Source organism: Salvelinus namaycush, chromosome 30 (genome assembly GCF_016432855.1).
Source record: "Salvelinus namaycush isolate Seneca chromosome 30, SaNama_1.0, whole genome shotgun sequence".
Lineage (NCBI taxonomy): Eukaryota > Metazoa > Chordata > Actinopteri > Salmoniformes > Salmonidae > Salvelinus > Salvelinus namaycush.
In genome coordinates, this window is record NC_052336.1 from 29,276,341 (window position 1) to 29,294,505 (window position 18,165).

The window sequence follows — 18,165 nt, forward strand, 5'->3', positions numbered from 1 at the left end:
GAAGATAAAATGTCAATCAAAGAGTAAAATGCTGATATTGCATTATTCCTCTGAATAACTACCGCAGCTTGACATCTGAGTGCGAGCTACAGCCCACCACGCGCAGACTTACTGACTGGTTATGGTGGTGAACAGCTCCCAGTAAAAGGCACATGCACGTGTTGGACTTTTACATAATTGACACTCGAACACCTGCAGTGCTAGGTCTTAAAGCATGTTTAGACACGGACCTCATCAAGCTAGTTTTGTTAGTGACAGCACCAGTAGAGATAGAAAATGTAATGGGGGAGTTTGCTGATGTTTTTACAGGAATAGGACTATTCCCAGGAGAATGCACCATTCCCCTTGACCCAGACGCAACCCCTGTGGTCCACCCACCGAGAAAGATTCCCCTTGCTCTCCGTGTCCGTCTGAAGAAAGAACTGGATAGCATGGAGCAATCTGACATAGTCACCAAGGTTACAGAACCGATAGATTGGGTAAACGCATTAGTGGTGGTGGAGAGTACCACGCACAGGCAAGCTCAGAGTATGTCTCGACCCAAGAGACTTGAACAAGGCTATCAAACACCCCCATTACCCTTTACAGACACTAGATGGCATCACACACAAGCTAGCGGGAGCACGCTACTTAAGTGTCATGGACGCCAGATCAGGCTACTGGGCTATCAAGCTCACAGAAGAGTAATCTAAGCTCACAACGTTCAACACACTGTTTGGACGCTACAGGTTTCGGCGCCTGACTTTCGGGATTATCTCAGCCCAAGACGAGTTTCAGCAAAGGATCAACGAAGTGTACGAAGGCCTCTACGGAGTTGTGGCAATTGTGGACGACATCCTTGTCTATGGTCGAACCAAAGAGGAACACAACAGAAACCTCCGCGCGATGCTGCAAAGGTCCCGCGAGAGAGGAGTCCGGCTCAACCCCGAGAAGAGCACAGTCGGCACTACAGAGGTCAGCTACTTCGGACATCTTCTTACAGCGACTGGAATCAAGCCAGATCCACAGAAGATCTTAGCCATAAAAGAAATGGAGCCACCAAAGAACCATTCAGAGCTGGAAAAAGTGCTTGGCATGGTCAACTACTTAGCCAAGTTCGCACCCAGCCTCCCTAATGCTAATTCACCCCTGTGTCAGCTGCTAAAGCAGTCCAGTGAGTTCCTCTGGGACAAGCAACAAGACATTGTATTCCAGAGAGTGAAAAACTTGATCACAAGAGAACCAGGATCAATCCTTGCCTAATACAACCCCCAAAAAAGAGCTCAGACTCCAAGTGGATGCGTCAAAGTATGGTGTAGGTGCAGTGCTACTGCAAGAAGGAAGGCCCATCGGCTAGCGCTTCCAAATCTCTCACAGACTGTGAAATAAACTATGCTCAAATCGAAAAGGAGCTGTACGCCCCTCTGTAAGGATGTAAGCTTTTCCATCAGTACGTATATGGATGACAAGTCATTGTGGAATCCGACCACAAGGCCCTCGAGTCAATCATAAGGAAACCACTAGCTGCAAGCCTCGCCAAAGCTACAGAGAATGATCCTTCAACTACAAAAATAGCAGAAACAGAAAAGGACACACAACTCACACAGCTGAGGAAAGTCATATAGGATGGATGGCCTGAGGAGAGGAGAAATCCCCTCCGAGTGTCTCAAAGTTATGGAACCATCGTGATGAACTATCACAGATCAACTGAATTATTTTCAAAGGAGAGAAAATCATCATTCCTACCAGTCTCAGAGAAGAGGTTTTGACAAAGATCCATGCTGGACACATGGGCATGGAAAAATTGCGAACAGCGAGCACAGGACATTTTATTTTTGCCCAGAATGTGCAAGCAAATAGAGGACATTGTTGGTAAATGCCCCACCTGTCTTGAACGACGCCCCTCAAATACCAAAGAGCCAATGTTACCTCACTGTATACCAGACCGACCCTGGCAGGTTGTGGCAACCGATCTGTTCACCTGGAACAACGAGGATTACATCGTAACAGTGGACTACTACAGCAGATACTTCGAACTTGACAAGCTTCACAGCACCACATCTGCAGCTGTGATACACAATCCTGGAAGCAATCTTTGCTAGGCATGGCATTGTAGAGACTTTAATGTCTGACAATGGCCCTGTTACAAATCAAATGAGTTTCAATCCTTCACAAAAGCATGGGAGTTTACACATGTCACCACAAGCCCACATTACCCTCAAAGTAATGGCCTTGCTGAAAAATCTGTGCAGATTGCTAAATCATGCATGGACAAAGCAAAAGCAGACAAGAGAGACCCCTACCTCAGTCTCCTTGAATATCGCAACACTCCAGTTGACAACTTCAAATCACCAGCCCAGCTGTTGATGAGCCGCAGACTTCGCTCAATCCTTCCCAGCACCAACCAGCAGCTACAACCTGAGGTCGTCAGCTACAAGGAAATGCATGAAAAACGTGCACAGTGACAACAACAACAAAAACAATACTACGACAGGTCAGCTAGACCACTGCCACCACTGATCGACGGAGAGTCAGTTAGAATCCAAGAGCATGGCCTCTGGAAGCCAGCAGTCGTCATCCAGCCAGCTGACACTGAACGTTCATATCACGTTCGCACCGCAGAGGAGCGGTGTACCGCCGCAATCGTCGTCACCTACTGAACACAAAAGAACAATACACTGTCGAGATGAACCGTTCCCCTGAAAGAGAATGTGATGGACTAAGCACACACACATACTTACCTGCAACACCACAAGAACTGTTGACTGACACAGAAGCATGCTCAGCATCATATCACACAAGGTCAGGAAGAGAGGTCAAGCCCAGTGCTGTCCTAGACCTGTGAAATGTCAAAGGCTGTAGGCGGATCGCTGCCCTAAAAGAGTTCTGGATTGTAAACTTGTTATTGAAAAGTTGACTTGAAATGCTTTGGTATTGTATTTGTTTGAAATGTTAAGATGTCATTGCTAGAGTGAAAGCTGAGTTGCTGAGAATTCTTCATTCTAAAAGTAACAGTATGCTGAATCATTGTTTCAGAGTCTGTTATGTTGATTTAGTTGGTGCAGTATGGAGTATAAATGGTTACTTACCTTGAGTTCAAACTACAGAGCATGTATTAAAAAAAAAACATATATTGTTGTTTTAAAAGAAGGGGGATGTATTATTCATATGTGTAAACATACTGAATTGTAATTGGATGCATTTTACCGCCACATCATACTGTGCTATGATTGCTTAAGACCAACCAGGTGGTGATGTCATCTTCGGTTGGTCATGGTATGAGACACGTGAACATGCCAGTTATAGCTAGCTAATAAAGAGCTACGTTAAGAAATATCCTGTTGTACTGCATTTTATTATTTTGTACGATGAGTGCAAAACAAGACAGAGTCCATAAGCATTAGTGAACTGAACCTCAGTACAATAAACAAGTCATTGTATCCACAATCAGCTCTAGCTGCAAAAATCCAATTGGAGAAAAACAATTACAAGGCGCTATAGATCTAGACGCTCTCCTGACCCTTGTTGATGACTGTAAATGCCACCGCCACCCCTCACGACCTGCGCCCTTTGACCCCGGCTCCATATTGATCCATGTAGCCTAGTGGAGAGAAATTGCCTGGGATTACAGGTATCAAGTAACAAACGAAACCCTCCAGAAATACGCTAAACAAATACAATGATCCTCCGGTAAACAAATAGTCTGCTCCATAAGAGTATCCCTATAGGGCAGGACAATAAAGACCTTAAAGTATGAAAGGTATATTTTCATTCCCCCAACCGGGAGGCACAATCACAGTAGAGTGGGATGGATTGTTAGGGGACACTTTATTGACCAAACGGAGGGGAAAATAAAGAGAGGGAGAGGTTATTGCCATTGATTCAGTGGAGGCAGCGGTGGAAGAGTGGTGTGGAGGGGGCGGTCGTGGGAGTTCATTTTTATTTGGAGACTTGGAGGTAGGACATCGATCCCACAGCTGACACCAATAATGAGACTGGTGCCACCCACTCTGTCCCCTGATGGGTCTATCTCAAGCACTCCTTGGCATCTCGCCTGTCTGGGACTGTCTGCCAGCACTGTGGCACAAAATGACACCGAGAGAGTAATCATACTGTATCAGGGGTTGACAACAGGTGGCCCACGGGGAAAAAAACATCCCGCAAGTGATTGAACCCCCAAAGTGTTTTTTCAAATAATATAAACTCAGCAAAAAAAGAAATGTCCCTTTTTCAGGACCCTGTCTTTCAAAGTTAATTCGTAAAAATCCAAATAACTTCACAGATTTTCATTGTAAAGGATTTAAACACTGTTTCCATGTTTGTTCAATGAACCATAAACAATTAATGAGCATGCACCTGTGGAACGGTCGTTAAGACACTAACAGCTTACAGACGGTAGGCAATTAAGGTTACAGTTATGAAAACTTAGGACACTAAAGAGGCCTTTCTACTGACTCTGAAAAACACCAAAAGAAAGATGCCCGAGGTCCCTGCTCATCTGCGTGAACGTGCCTTAGACATGCTGCAAGGAGGTGGCCAGGGCAATAAATTACAATGTCCGTACTGTGAGATGCCTAAGACAGCACTACAGGGAGACAGGACGTACAGCTGATCGTCCTCGCAGTGGCAGCCCACATGTAACAACACCTGCACAGGATCGGTACATCCGAACATCACATCTGCGGGACAGGTACAGGATGGCAACAACAATTGCCAAAGTTACACTAGGAACGCACAATCCCTCCATCAGTGCTCAGACTGTCTGCAATAGGCTGAGAGAGGCTGGACTGAGGGCTTGTAGGCCTGTTGTAAGGCAGGTCCTCACCAGACATCACCGGCAACAACGTCACCTATGGGCACAAACCCACAGTCGCTGGACCAGACAGGATTGGCAAAAAGTGCTCTTCACTGACGAGTTGCGGTTTTGTCTTACCAGGGTTGATGGTTGGAGTCGCGTTTATTGTCGAAGGAATAAGCGTTATGCCGAGGCCTGTACTCTGGAGTGGGATCGATTTGAAGGTGGAGGGTACGTCATGGTCTGGGGCGGTGTGTCACAGCATCATCGTCATCGTCATTGCAGGCAATCACAACACTGTGCGTTACAGGGAAGACATCCTCTTCCCTCATGTGGTACCCTTCCTGCAGGCTCATCCTGACATGACCCTCCAGCATGAAAATGCCACCTGCCATACTGCTTGTTCTGTGAGTGATTTAATGCAAGACAGGAATGTCAGGGTTCTGCCATGGCCAGCGAAGAGCCCAGATCTCAATCCCATTGAGCACGTCTGAGACATGTTGGATCGGAGGGTGAGGGCTAGGGACATCCCCCCCAGAAATGTCCGGGAACTTGCAGGTGCCTTGGTGGAAGAGTTGGGTAACATCTCACAGCAAGAACTGGCAAATCTGGTGCAGTCCATTAGGGGATGCACTGCAGTACTTAATACAGCTGGTGGCCACACCAGATACTGACTGTTACTTTTGACCCCCCCTTTGTTCAGGGACATTATTCAATTTCTGTTAGTCACATGTCTGTGGAACTTGTTCAGTTTATGTCTCAGTTGTTGAATCTTGTTTTGTTCATACAAATATTTACACATGTTAAGTTTGCTGAAAATATAAGCAGTTGACAGTGAGAGGATGTTTCTTTTTTTGCTGAGTTTATATACAGTACCAGTCAAAATATTGTTCACACCTACTCATTGCAGGGTTTTTCTTTATTTTTGCTATTTTCTACATTGTAGAATAATAGTGAAGACATCAAAACTGTGAAATAACACATATGGAATCATGAGGTAAAAAAATGTTAAACAAATCTAAATATATTTGAGATTTGAGATTCTTCAAAGTTGCCACCCTTGGCCTTGATGACAGCGTTAAACACTCTTGGCATTCTCTTAACCAGCTTCATGAGGTAGTCACCTGGAATGCATTTCAATTAACAGGTGTGCCTTGTTAAAAGTTAATTTGTGGAATTTATTTCCTTCTTAATGCGTTTGTGCCAATTAGTTGTGTTGTGACAAGGTAGGGGTGGTATACAGAAGATATCCCTATTTGGGAAAATACCATATTAGTCCATATTATGGCAAGAACAGCTCAAATAAGCAAAGAGAATTGACAGTCCGTCATTACTTTAAGACATGAAGCTCAGTCAATCCTGAACATTTCAAGAACTTTGAAAGTTTCTTCAAGTGCAGTCGCAAAAACCATCAAGCGCTATGATGAAACTGGCTCTCATGAGGACCGCCACAGAAAAGGAAGACCCAGAGTTACCTCTGCTGCAGAGGATACGTTCATTAAAGTTACCAGCCTCAGAAACTCCAGCCCAAATAAATGCTTCCCAGAGTTCAAGTAACAGACACATCTCAACATCAACTGTTCAGAGGAGACTGTGTGCCCTTCATTGTCGAATTGCTGCAAAGAAACTACTACTAAAGGACGTCAATAATTAGAGACTTGCTTGGGCCTATCTATATAGGCAGTTTTTTGTATAAAAAATACCATGAAATCACCAGGAATACAGCAAAAAAATCATTTAATTAAGGAAATCTGTTCCCAAGTATTCCCACAAATAAAAAAAGAGACATATATGATCGTGTCTCAATGTAATCAAGGTGTGACGTTATTTTTTTCAAATCTATTTTGGGCTTATTTGAGATCAATTTGCAGTGTAAAAATGATCATCATCTGAAAACAATTGCCCTCGGCTGCATCTTGTTGCATACCCTCTAGATTTTCCAAGTTTACAGTTTGCTAACATAATTGTTGACCCCTTTGTTTTTTGGAAACTGGGGGGAAAATATATCTAAAACAGAACATCATTGATCACATCATCCAACTCATTAGCAACACTTTGAATAATTTCCTTCTCTTTGTACATTGATAGGCGATCTTCGAAACTGTTGTGTAGCTCAGATTTTGTGTCTGTTTGGAGCACAAATGTTCAACTCTTTCTAAATATATCTAGCCTTGCACACGGTTTAAGCTTCTGCAAAGCAAATGGAACAAAAACGAAAGTGGGTAAAAATAGCTCTCAAGCTCACCTCCGTGCTTCCACGTCGAGCATTTCATAACTAGAAACAAACCAATTTTGCCAGCCATTCATGAATCACAAATTAGAAAAGGCTTGAGCAACAAAATAGAGTCAGCATTTTCATAAACACCTATCTGAAATTCAATGTAAAGCAAGAGTATATTCCTCTGCTGGATTTTGAAGCTTTATGTTGCTGGCTCTCCTCTTGAGAAGCTTCCAGTACGCCTCTACGTGGTTGGTCTTATGTGACCTCCTGTTATATTAAGAGTGCTTGTGTCAGGCCCGTCTAATGTGTGCAGTGGGCGAGATGATTCATAACGTCATAAAGGACCTCATCCAGCAATTAGTCCATTACTAGCCAGCAGATAAGAGAGGGGGAGGAAGGAAAGGAGGGACGGATGGAGGGAAGGAGAAAGTGAGGGTGGTGTAAATTTGTCCTACAAAGTGTCATGAGGGTTTACATAAAGTGTTTAATTCAATTTGAAAGAAGCATCGCATCCATTCAAGATGGACCCTAAATCTCTTCCCTCCATCCGGCTTGGAAGAACTTCAGAACAACTTGACCCTGTATATGTTGAGAGGTCAAACAAGTCTTTAGATGGTTACCACTACCAGGGTCATTCAAAGGTCAATAAATGTCATTGAAGATAATTAATTTTTTAATTGTGCTCATCTTTGAATACCTAATGTGTCAGTCTAATGGTTTGATAGGACTAATGTGGCTCCTTGAAAAGGCCATTAACAATACTGTAGCTCTACGCTAGATCAGCCCAATCTATCCTTCTTTTCCTTTCTCGTAAGGAGAATACAGATATTTATTGCATTATGTCTAGTCTTTTTGTTTGACAACGGCCCCTGTTACAAAGTTTTTTAAACGTTTAGTATAAGTATATAATTTGTATTTGACTTTTTCCCACTAATCTTTGAATGATCCGTATTCAGCAATTCATGTCACACTTAGGTGATGACGATTTGCAGATTAGTTGTGCCTTCTGTGAGTGAACGCCCATTAATAGATCATCTCGGTGATCCATTCTACCTTTTGTAATATGAAAATATCTGACTTTTTATTGCTTATGCAGCGGAGTGACACAAAACAATTTCCATAGATTACTATAATCATGCCACAGTTGTTTCTGAAGATATTGGAGATGGCAAAGTGGATATGAAGAAATGCTTAACAATGTTTATTCTATTTTTTTGTGAAAGAAAACTGCCTGCCTGGCGGCCGATTATTTCTTAGGACAAGCAATACATCTATAAGAGACAATTCAATTTTCAGGCTGGTAATAAATGTCACAGAAGATAACAAACAGCTGACGGAGAATTACAATTTGTTTTCCCTCCTTGGTGGTGGTGTGTGTGTGTGTGTGTGTGTGTGTGTGTGTGTGTGTGTGTGTGTGTGTGTGTGTGTGTGTGTGTGTGTGTGTGTGTGTGTGTGTGTGTGTGTGTGTGTGTGTGTGTGTGTTTCCTTTCATGAAGTCACTGCAGACATTATGTCTTCATATAAAAACATTAATGAGAGGAGAATCCTTGATGTTTTAAAACCAATTAACTCGGAAAATAAATAATGCGTGTATAATTCCACACTTATAGTGGTGATACCATATCCTTCAATCTGTTCCGCTTATGTTTCAATGGAGACAAACCTCAGACAAACTGGTAGAAAAAAGGGCATATTTATTTAAAGCACTTTGTCCCCGACATAGAAAAATATGATTGATTTGAGTCGACAATAATAAATAGAGTGCCTGACTATCCTCAGGCCCCATTGGTAACGTACAGCAGTACAATCAATATCCAGTTTCACAATACAGCAAAGGCACTAGCATTTACTGCAATCAGAACAGTCGACAGGGGTTGTGGGAGGCATGGAAGGTGGCAGGGAGAGGTGGTGTCTGGATCCATTCCTTGGTAGCCAATTCAATGGCAGCTGTGTATGTACCTAACCCATAGTAACAATGCAAGGTATGTGCCCATCCCATAAGTTGTGTTGTATGTGCCGACCCCATCGTGGCATTATATGTAACCATTCAGTCATTACAAAGTCATTACAGTAGCAAATAGGCTTGAACACTTGTGCCGTTTCTCGTGACTTTAGGCGTATGCCTATTATTTGGCATTTGGAGTGGTAGGTTCATTGGGGTTGAAAGGTTGATTTGTTACTGCCCGGGTTGTCCCATGGATTATGTGTACTATAGAGTTCAAAACAGTAGTAGTAGCATATAGAGATTTAGGAAGGGGTCGGGATTAGAGAAAGAAGGGATGGTTTGTGAGAACAGGAGTGGGGTTCAGGATGGTATACGAAAAAAAAATCAAGGAATGGGTCAATAGAAAAAGGAATTAAGTTTTAAAGAAAAGGCGAAAGGTTCATCGTAAAAGGAGAAAGGTTTGTTACAGTAGATGGCACATAGCATACAGCGTATCACTCATCTAGACATGGCACTGGTAACGCTGTAAATCGTTCATGGAATTTCAGTAGTGATTGTTAACGATTCAACAACAGGCCGTTCATTTGCAGCCATTGCATTTCTAGCGAGATGCTTTTTTGTTGTTGCTATTTTGATTTTTTGGGGGTCTGTTTGCGGTGGTCCCAATCAGTGGTGGCTTGTATTTTTGGCTGAATTCGGGTGCATATTTGGCTTAGAGGGGATAAATATATGCAGAAGGAAAAACAAGAATCTTAATATTAATACCTATACAGTACCAGTCAAAAGATTGGACACACCTACTCATTCAAGGGTTTTTCTTTATTTTACTATTTTCTACATTGTAGAATGATAGTGAAGACATCAAAACTTTGAAATAACACATATGAAATTATGAAGTGAACAAAAAAAGTGTTAAGCACATCAAAATAGATTTTAGAATCTTCAAAGTAGGCACCATTTGGCTTGATGACAGCTTTGCACACTTGGCAATCTCTCAACCGGCTTCACCTGGAATGCTTTTCCAACAGTCTTGAAGGAGTTCCCACATATGCTGAGCACTTGTTGGCTGCTTTTCCTTCACTCTGCGATCAAACTCGTCCCAAACCATCTCAATTGGGTTGAGGTCAGGTGATTGTGGAGGCCACGTCATCTGATGCAGCACTCCATTACTCTTCTTCTTGGTTAAATAGCCCTTGCACAGTCTGGAGGTGTGTTGGGTCATTGTCCTATTGCGAAACAAATGAAAGCGCAAACCAGATGGGATGGCGTATTGCTATAAAATGCTGTTGTAGCAAAGCACCCTCACACCATCACACCTCCTCCTCCATGCTTCACGATGGGACACATATGCAGAGATCATCCGTTCACCTACTCTGCGTCTCAAAGACACAGCGTTGGAACCAAAAAAAAACAAAAAAACAAAGGACAGATTTCCACCGGTCTAATGTCCTTCGCTCGTGTTTCTTGGCCTAAGCAAGTCTCATGTTCTAATTGGTGTCCTTTGGTAATGGTTTCTTTGCAGAAATTCGACCATGAAGGCCTGATTCACGCAGTCTCCTCTGAAAAGTTAATGTTGAGATGTGTCTATTACTTGAACTCTGTGAGGCATTTATCTGGGTTGCAATTTCTGAGGCTGTTAACTCTAATGAACTTATCCTCTGCAGCAGAGGTAACTCTGAGTCTTCCTTTCCTGTGGCGGTCCTCATGAGTGCCGTTTCAACATAGCGTTTGATGTTTGTTGCGACTGCACTTGAAGAAACGTTCAAATCTCTTGACATATTCCCGATTGACTGACCTTCATATCTTAAAGTAATGATGGACTGTTTTTTCTCTTTGCTTATTTGAGCTGTTCTTGCCATAATATGGTATTTTTCTTTTACCAAATAGGGCTATCTTCTGTATACCACCCCAACCTTGTCACAACACAACTGATTGGCTCAAACGCATTAAGAAGAGAATAAATTCCACAAATTAGGTACAGCTAAATTATTTGAAATGCATTCCAGGTGCATTCCATCTCATGAAGCTGGTTGAGAAAATGCCAAGAGTGTGCAAAGCTGTCATCAAGGTAAAGGGTGGCTACTTTGAATAATCTTAAATGTCAAATATATTTTGATTTGTTTAACACTTTTTTGGTTACTACATGATTCCATATGCGCTAGTTCATAGTATGTAGAATATAGTCAAAATAAAGAAAAACCCTTGAATGAGTAGGTGTGGCCAAACTTTTGACTGATACTGTATATATGTATTCTTTAGATGCAGGATGATAAACGCAGGTTATTAGTATGATGTAGAGGAAAGAGGAAATGATATGACATTGAGTGGTAAGAATGTAGTATGACATAGCATGGTGACTTAGTGAGCAGCTCATTTAGTCAGTGAGTGCACACACATACACAATGTCCAGCTTAACCGTGATGCCTGGCTATTCTCCCCGCTCAATCATTCAGAAGCTTTCAAACAAGGACATACTCTTTCCTTTCAGGGGGCCCAAAAATAGAGAAAGGAAAAATAATATAATTATTATGCAACATCATAACCAAAACCTATATTTGCCATATTTGTTTGTTATTAATTGCTAATCATTTACATTGAGAAAAAAACTGATATCATTAAATATCTTATTAAATATAATGGAAAATTATAAGGCTTAAACGTTTCTCCAGTTCGATTGGTCACTCCGAAGTGATTCCGATTCGTCCCCTTGAAGAGACCAGGGAAGATGCAACTTCCCTTTCTTTCAATTCTGTGTTTCCCAAACGTCCTGTCCTTGAGGTCCAGGTCCAGATATCCCATGTGGACGTATTGGTTTGAAATGTATTTTCCTCAGAAAAGGCCCCGATTGTCCGAACAAATCATGATAATTGTCACTTACTCCCAGACTTAAAGCAGTCAACCACTCATCCCTCTCAGAGGAACGTCTTCCCAGTGAGCCCAACATCGTGTGACAACTGTCATGTCTGTTCTGTTTGGTTCATTGTTTGTATTCCAGTTTGGGCCATAATCCATTTTAGCAGAGTTGGGTGGGTCATCCCAGCCCAAACCACCCCAGAAAGTTTAAGACATCTCCAGAAATTTCTACAAGACTTTAAAGCTCCATCTTGATATCCAAGATAGTTGCCAATATTCCCAAACCCCTTCAGACTTGCCAGGGAGCAGCATGGGGGCCAGTGGGGCCGTTGGGGCCCTAGATATGGAGCCCAGTGGCCCTTGGGAGTCCTGGTTTAGATGTTCCTCTGAGCAGTGAGGTACTTGAGGGCGGCTGCGCCGTACTTCCGGGACAGGTCTTGGTGGAACTCTTCTTTCAGGGTCTGCAGGCAGTAGCGGTAGCCCAGGCTGGAGCGAAACTTGGAGATGTCGAAGCTGGGTGCGTGTGGCATGTGGATCATGAACGCATTGGGCAGAACCATCAGGTCGTACTCCTGGGGGGTGGGAAAGGGGTGAAAACGTGTTTTATTTTTTTTGTTTATTGGACACGGTCCGTGTACAACAGGCACCACATTTGAGCTACGTAGCTAATACTCATCTGCAGTCCCAGGCTGTGACTGAATAATTTAAGACTCGAGAAACAAAGTCACGTTCGTGGCTCTGAGGTGCTGAACACTGAAATGTCACGGCTTGACTTTGATTTATGGGCCATTACAATAGCTATTATTCCTGACTTAGCGAAAGCATTAAACCTAATAACAGAGGTCTTGTCACGTTCCTGACCTGTTTTCCTTTTTTCTTGTATTTATTTAGTTGGTCAGGGCGTGAGTTGGGTGGGTTGGTCTATGTGTGTTTTTCTATGTTGGGGTTTTGTGTTCGGCCTGGTATGATTCTCAATCAGAGGCAGCTGTAGATCGTTTGTCCCTGATTGAGAATCATACTAAGGCAGCCGGGGTTTCACGTGTGTTTTGTGGGTGGTTGTATCGCGTGTCTGCATTCGTGCCACACGGGACTGTTTGTCGGTTGTTTTATGTTATTTTTGGTTCGTGTTCAGTTTCGATTCATTAAATAATCATGGACACAAATCACTCCGCGTATTGGTCTGATCCTTCTCGCCTCTCCTCCTCGTCCGAGGAGGAGGATTACGACGACCGTTACAGGTCTACTGCGAATCAAATCTGTTCTAATCATTAGCATAACCTTAACTGAATTCCAAAGATGAGTTGAGGTTTTGAATTACATTTAAATTAAAAGGAGTTATTATGTGCAGATTATTTGGGAGTAGAGTCTGAGGATAAAATGTGAACAATAACTTTAGCAACCATTTTTCTTCTCAACGAGCAATAAACAGATGAGCATATGCAGACTTTAACTACATCTCTTAATCTGCCCGTCTTGTCTGCTATGGTTTTTTGGTCTACCCAATGTGTGCAAATGTACTGTGGTGTGATAATGTGTCCTGGAGGAAAATAAATATATTATATTTTAACTCCCCACCATTATCCTCCATACTGTACCTGTGCATCCAGCTCCATGATATGGGAGACCTTGTTCCAGCCAAAGCCCACAAAGCGCTGGTCATACTCAGGGCAGTCCCGCTTCACCACCACATAGGGCTCAAAGTCTGCCTCCCACTCCACCTTATAGGGCGTGGTGGCTGTCCGCCACTTGGGGTAGTTGGTAGGAGCATGGCCCTTGGTCCAAACATGATACCTGGGGAAGGCAAGGAGAAAGAGAAGTGTACAGGTCTGTTAATAATAGTTTTGAACAAGATTGCATTAAGTGCATCCGGGAAAGTATTCAGACCCCTTGACTTTTCCACATTTTGTTACGTTACAAACTTATTCTAAAATGGATTAAATCTTTAGTTTTTTTCATCAATCTATACACAATACCTCATAATGACAAAGCAAAAACATGTTTGTCATTTACATAAGTAATCAGACCCTTTAAAAAGTACTTTGTTGAAGCACCTTTGGAAGCGATTACAGCATCGAGTCTTCTTGGGTATGATGCTACAAGCTTGGAACACCTGTATTTGGGGAGTATCTGCCATTGTTCTCCGCAGATCCTCTCAAGCTCTGTCAGGTTGTATGGGGAGCGTCACTGCACAGCAATTTTCAGATCTCTCCAGAGATGTTAGATCGGGTTCAAGTCTGGGCTCTTGCTGGGCCACTCAAGGACATTCAGAGACTTGTCCCGAAGCCACTCCTGCGTTGTCTTGGCTGTGTGCTTAGAGTCGTTGTTCTGTTGGAAGGTGAACCTTTGCCCCAGTCTAAGGTCCTGAGCGCTCTGGAGCAGGTTTTTACCCTGACTTGTCTCCTAGTCCCTGCCACTGAAAAACATCCCCACAGCATGATGCTGCCACCACCATGCTTCACCGTAGGGATAGTGCCAGGTGTCCTCCAGACATGATGCTTGATATTCAGGGCAAAAGAGTTCAAATTTGATTTCATCAGACAAGAGAATCTTGTTCCTCATGGTCTGAGAGTCCTTTAGTTGCCTTTTGGCAAACTCCAAGTGGGCTGTCAAGTGGCTTTTACTGAGGAGTGGCTTCTGTCTGGCCACTCTACCATAAAGGCCTGAATGGTGGAGTGCTGCAGAGATGGTTGTCCTTCTGGAAGGTTCTCCAATCTCCACAGAGATTGTACTTGGTCACCTCCCTGACCAAGGCCCTTCTCACCCGATTGCTCAGTTTGGCCAGGTGGCCAGCTCTAGGAAGAGTGTTAGGGGTTCCAATCTTCTTCCATTTAAGAAGGATGGAGGCCACTGTGTTCTTGGGGACCTTCAATGCTGCAGAAGTGTTTTGGTACCCTTCCCCAGGTCTGTGCCTCGACACAATACTGTCTTGGAGCTCTACGGACACTTCCTTCGACCTAATGGCTTGGTTTTTGCTCTGACATGCACTGTCAACTGTAGGACCTTATATAGACAGGTGTGTGTGTGTGCCTTTCCAAATCATGTTCAATCAATTGAATTTAAAACAGGTGGACTCGATGGAAACAGGATGTCTCATAGCAAAGGGTCTGAATACTTATGTAAATAAGGTATTTCTGTTTGCTATTTTGATACATTTTCAAACATTTATAAAAACCTATTTTCTCTTTGTCATTCTGGGGCATTGTGTGTAAATTGAAGAGGATTTTATTTATATAATACATTTTAAAATAAGGCTGTAACATAACAAAATGTGTAAAAAGTCAAGGGTTTTGAATGCTTTCCGTATGCACTGTATACAGTACCAGTCAAAAGTTTGGACACACCTAGGGATTTTCTACAGTGTACTTTCTACCTTCATATCTTAAAGTAATGATGGACTGTCATTTCTCTTTGCTTATTTGAGCTGTTCTTGCCATAATATGGACTTGGTCTTTTACCAAATAGAGCTATCTTCTGTATACCACCCCAACCTTGTCACAACACAACTGATTGGCTGAAATGCATTAAGAAGGAAATAAATTGCACAAATGAACTTTAACAAGGCACACCTGTTAATTGAAAAGCATTCCAAGTGATTACCTCATGAAGCTGGATGAGAGAATGCCAAGAGTGTGCAAATATGTCATCAAGGCAAAGGGTGGCTACTTTGAAGAATCTCAAATATAAAATATATTTTGATTTGTTTAACAAATCAATAAAAATTTGGTTACCACAATATTCCATGTGTCATTTCATCATTTTGATGTCCTCACTATTATTCTACAATGCAGAAAATATTACAAATAAAGAAAAACCCTTGAATGAGTAGGTGTGTCCAAACTTTTGACTGGTACCGTATATATTATCAAATGACTTCAATGTATCAATGTAATAAACATAGTATCAACATCAGGAGGGCTGTTCCAAGTTATGTCATCTGGGTCTATTTCAGAAGGGCCATTCAAACCTCCTGATCTTACAAGCCAGATCGACCAATGGGGGTGAGCTGTTAGTGCTGGTGTACCTGAAGGTGTAGAGGGTCCCCATGTCCAGCATGGAGAGCAGCTCAGCTTTGGATTTGGGAAAGGAGAGGCGGTAGCGCAGCGTCTCAAAGGCCGGTACCACCAGAGCCTTCTTAGTGTGGGCCATGTCTAACTGGACCACAGACTTTCTGCGGGGATAAGATAGAGAAACCATTCATTTACAATGAATCCTCTTCATCAGCTAGAGCCACAGCTGCCACTAGTTGGTTGGAATGCATTTCTGGCAACAACTTAGCTGTGGGTTTGACTCCCACATGGGCCATATATGAACATCATACATATGTTGTCTGTACATTTCTTTGGATTAAAATGGCTGCTAAATGACAACAACAACAAAAATCTCAGCCAGTGTTCTGTCTATGTTTAGGATGGAACATCTTCGGGAAGAACTACAACTCACCTGAGGTAATCATAGAGGCCGTACATGGGCAGGAAGTCCACGTCTGCCAGGAACACATAGGGCGTGTTGGCGTTCCTCAGGGCCACATTTCTCACCAGGTTGACGGGGTAGAACTGGCCCTCCTTGTAAACGATATGGTAGCCCACGTTCTTACGGTTCTTCAGCACCTCGGAGGCCTGGGCGTAACGCAGGAACTGTTGGGCCTCAGCGTCTGACATGTACAAGGCCAGGCTGATAGGGCCTTCCCAGTGCTTACATATGGCCTCCAGCATCTGTAACCTGAGAGAAATAGAGACGACATAAAATACATACAGAGTAGTATAGTATCACATACATGTATAATGATACTGAAAGCAGTGGTGGAAGTAGAGAAGAAAAGATGGAGGAGGGGGAAGAGGAAGAAGTAGAGAAATAAGCAAAATACAATCATATTTGTGGAGAGGTGCACTCCTGATTAGCCATGACGTGATACTGAATTCAAGCTCACATCTCCAACAACTAGTAAACCAAAGGCCAGTAGGGTCAGCGCTATAAGGTGAGTGTTTACCTGTCCATGGAGAGCTGTGCGACCAGCGTGACGTCCGTGTCGTCCCCGGTGGGCGTGTACTCGTACTGCAGAAAGTAGAGGTGCACGCGGTGCACTGTGATTCGCTCCCGCCGGAAGTCATAACACTGGTCGTCTTCATCCAGCTCCTCCAGAGCTCCTTGTAACTGGAGAGGGATGGACAGAGGGAGGTCAAAACCAATGTTCAGATTGTAAATAGACCCTCTAATAGGCTAACATGGTTTCATGAGAGCATGCGGCACACCTGTACACTCTGTTGTGTTCTGTCTGGATGTCCATGATAGTATAGTGAATAAAGGTACGGTGAATGTTAAAACCTACTTGAGGTGTTAGGGAGTGGTTGGTTAAATGTTATACAACGGGTGGTGCAAATCCTGAATGCTGATTGGTTAAAGCCGCATTCCAGCCGGTGTCTATTCCACAAGTTACCACCGGCTAAATCTATGATGTTAAAATGCCTATTTACCTAGTTCCATCTGACTAATCCACTGTCTCATCAGCCCAGCCAGGCAATTTATAAACTTGATCTCCACAATAAAAGCATCTAGACATGATCTCACATTTCTTCTAGACTGACATTGAGTTTTCAACAGCAGAGATTTGTATAGACCTTGCTGTCTGTCTCTCCGACATTTGCAACATTGTTTCAATATTCAAATTCTATCTCCAGCTGTCCCAGAGTAATGAACGTTGGGGAGTCGGGACTGCGACAGACAGGCAGGCAGCGTTTCTCAGCCAGTCGAAATCATGAATCAGCTGGCATCATTTGTTATGGGTGTATACAAAAAAAATGTCAATAGAAAGAAGGTAAAACAAAGTCTTTCCAGCGTCAGTTTGAAGTGATTGTGTTAGCTGTGTTGTTGGCTAGCTACTCTGAACAATAGTGTCCTGACGAGAGAGCACATTTTCTATGCCATGTGAAATCACACCTCATTATAAAGTTAATCTACAAAAAAGTGAATTGGTGCCTATTAATCCTTCTGCCATGCAAACTTATTTTAGTTATGTGCCCTTCAGAGTGACTACACAGAAATATATGGGAATTTGGGTCACGCACAATTTAAAAGATCTCTATAATGCTAATTTCCCTCCCTTGATATTCCGCCTGAAACAGGATCCTGAACGGTGGGGTTTACTTTCTCTTTCTTTGGCCGGAAGAATTAGCATTGTTAAAATGAATGTATTACTTAAGCTTTTATACTTACTTCAATGTATTCCTATCTTTCTAACAAAATATATTTTTTTAATCTCCATAGATAAACTGTTATAGGCTTTAATCTGGAGCAAGAAAAACCCTCGGAATACGTAAGAGCATATTGCAGAGATCTCGTCCCCAGGGTGGTCTAGCACTTCCCGAACTTTCAATA

General features: G+C 42.8%; 1 protein-coding gene across 1 annotated transcript in view; it reads right to left on the reverse strand.

Moving 5' to 3' along the window:
- Positions 1–11,023: 11,023 nt before the first annotated feature.
- Positions 11,024–18,165, reverse strand: part of LOC120024916 (LARGE xylosyl- and glucuronyltransferase 2) — a 94,426-nt gene continuing 87,284 nt past the window's right edge. The window contains exons 11-15 of the mRNA XM_038969283.1: positions 16,781–16,944; positions 16,234–16,512; positions 15,815–15,961; positions 13,389–13,584; positions 11,024–12,365 (exon numbers count right to left, since the gene is read on the reverse strand). Of these exons, the coding sequence (XP_038825211.1) occupies positions 12,168–12,365; positions 13,389–13,584; positions 15,815–15,961; positions 16,234–16,512; positions 16,781–16,944 (984 nt within the window). The 3' untranslated portion in view covers positions 11,024–12,167. The remainder of the gene's footprint in view (positions 12,366–13,388; positions 13,585–15,814; positions 15,962–16,233; positions 16,513–16,780; positions 16,945–18,165) is intronic.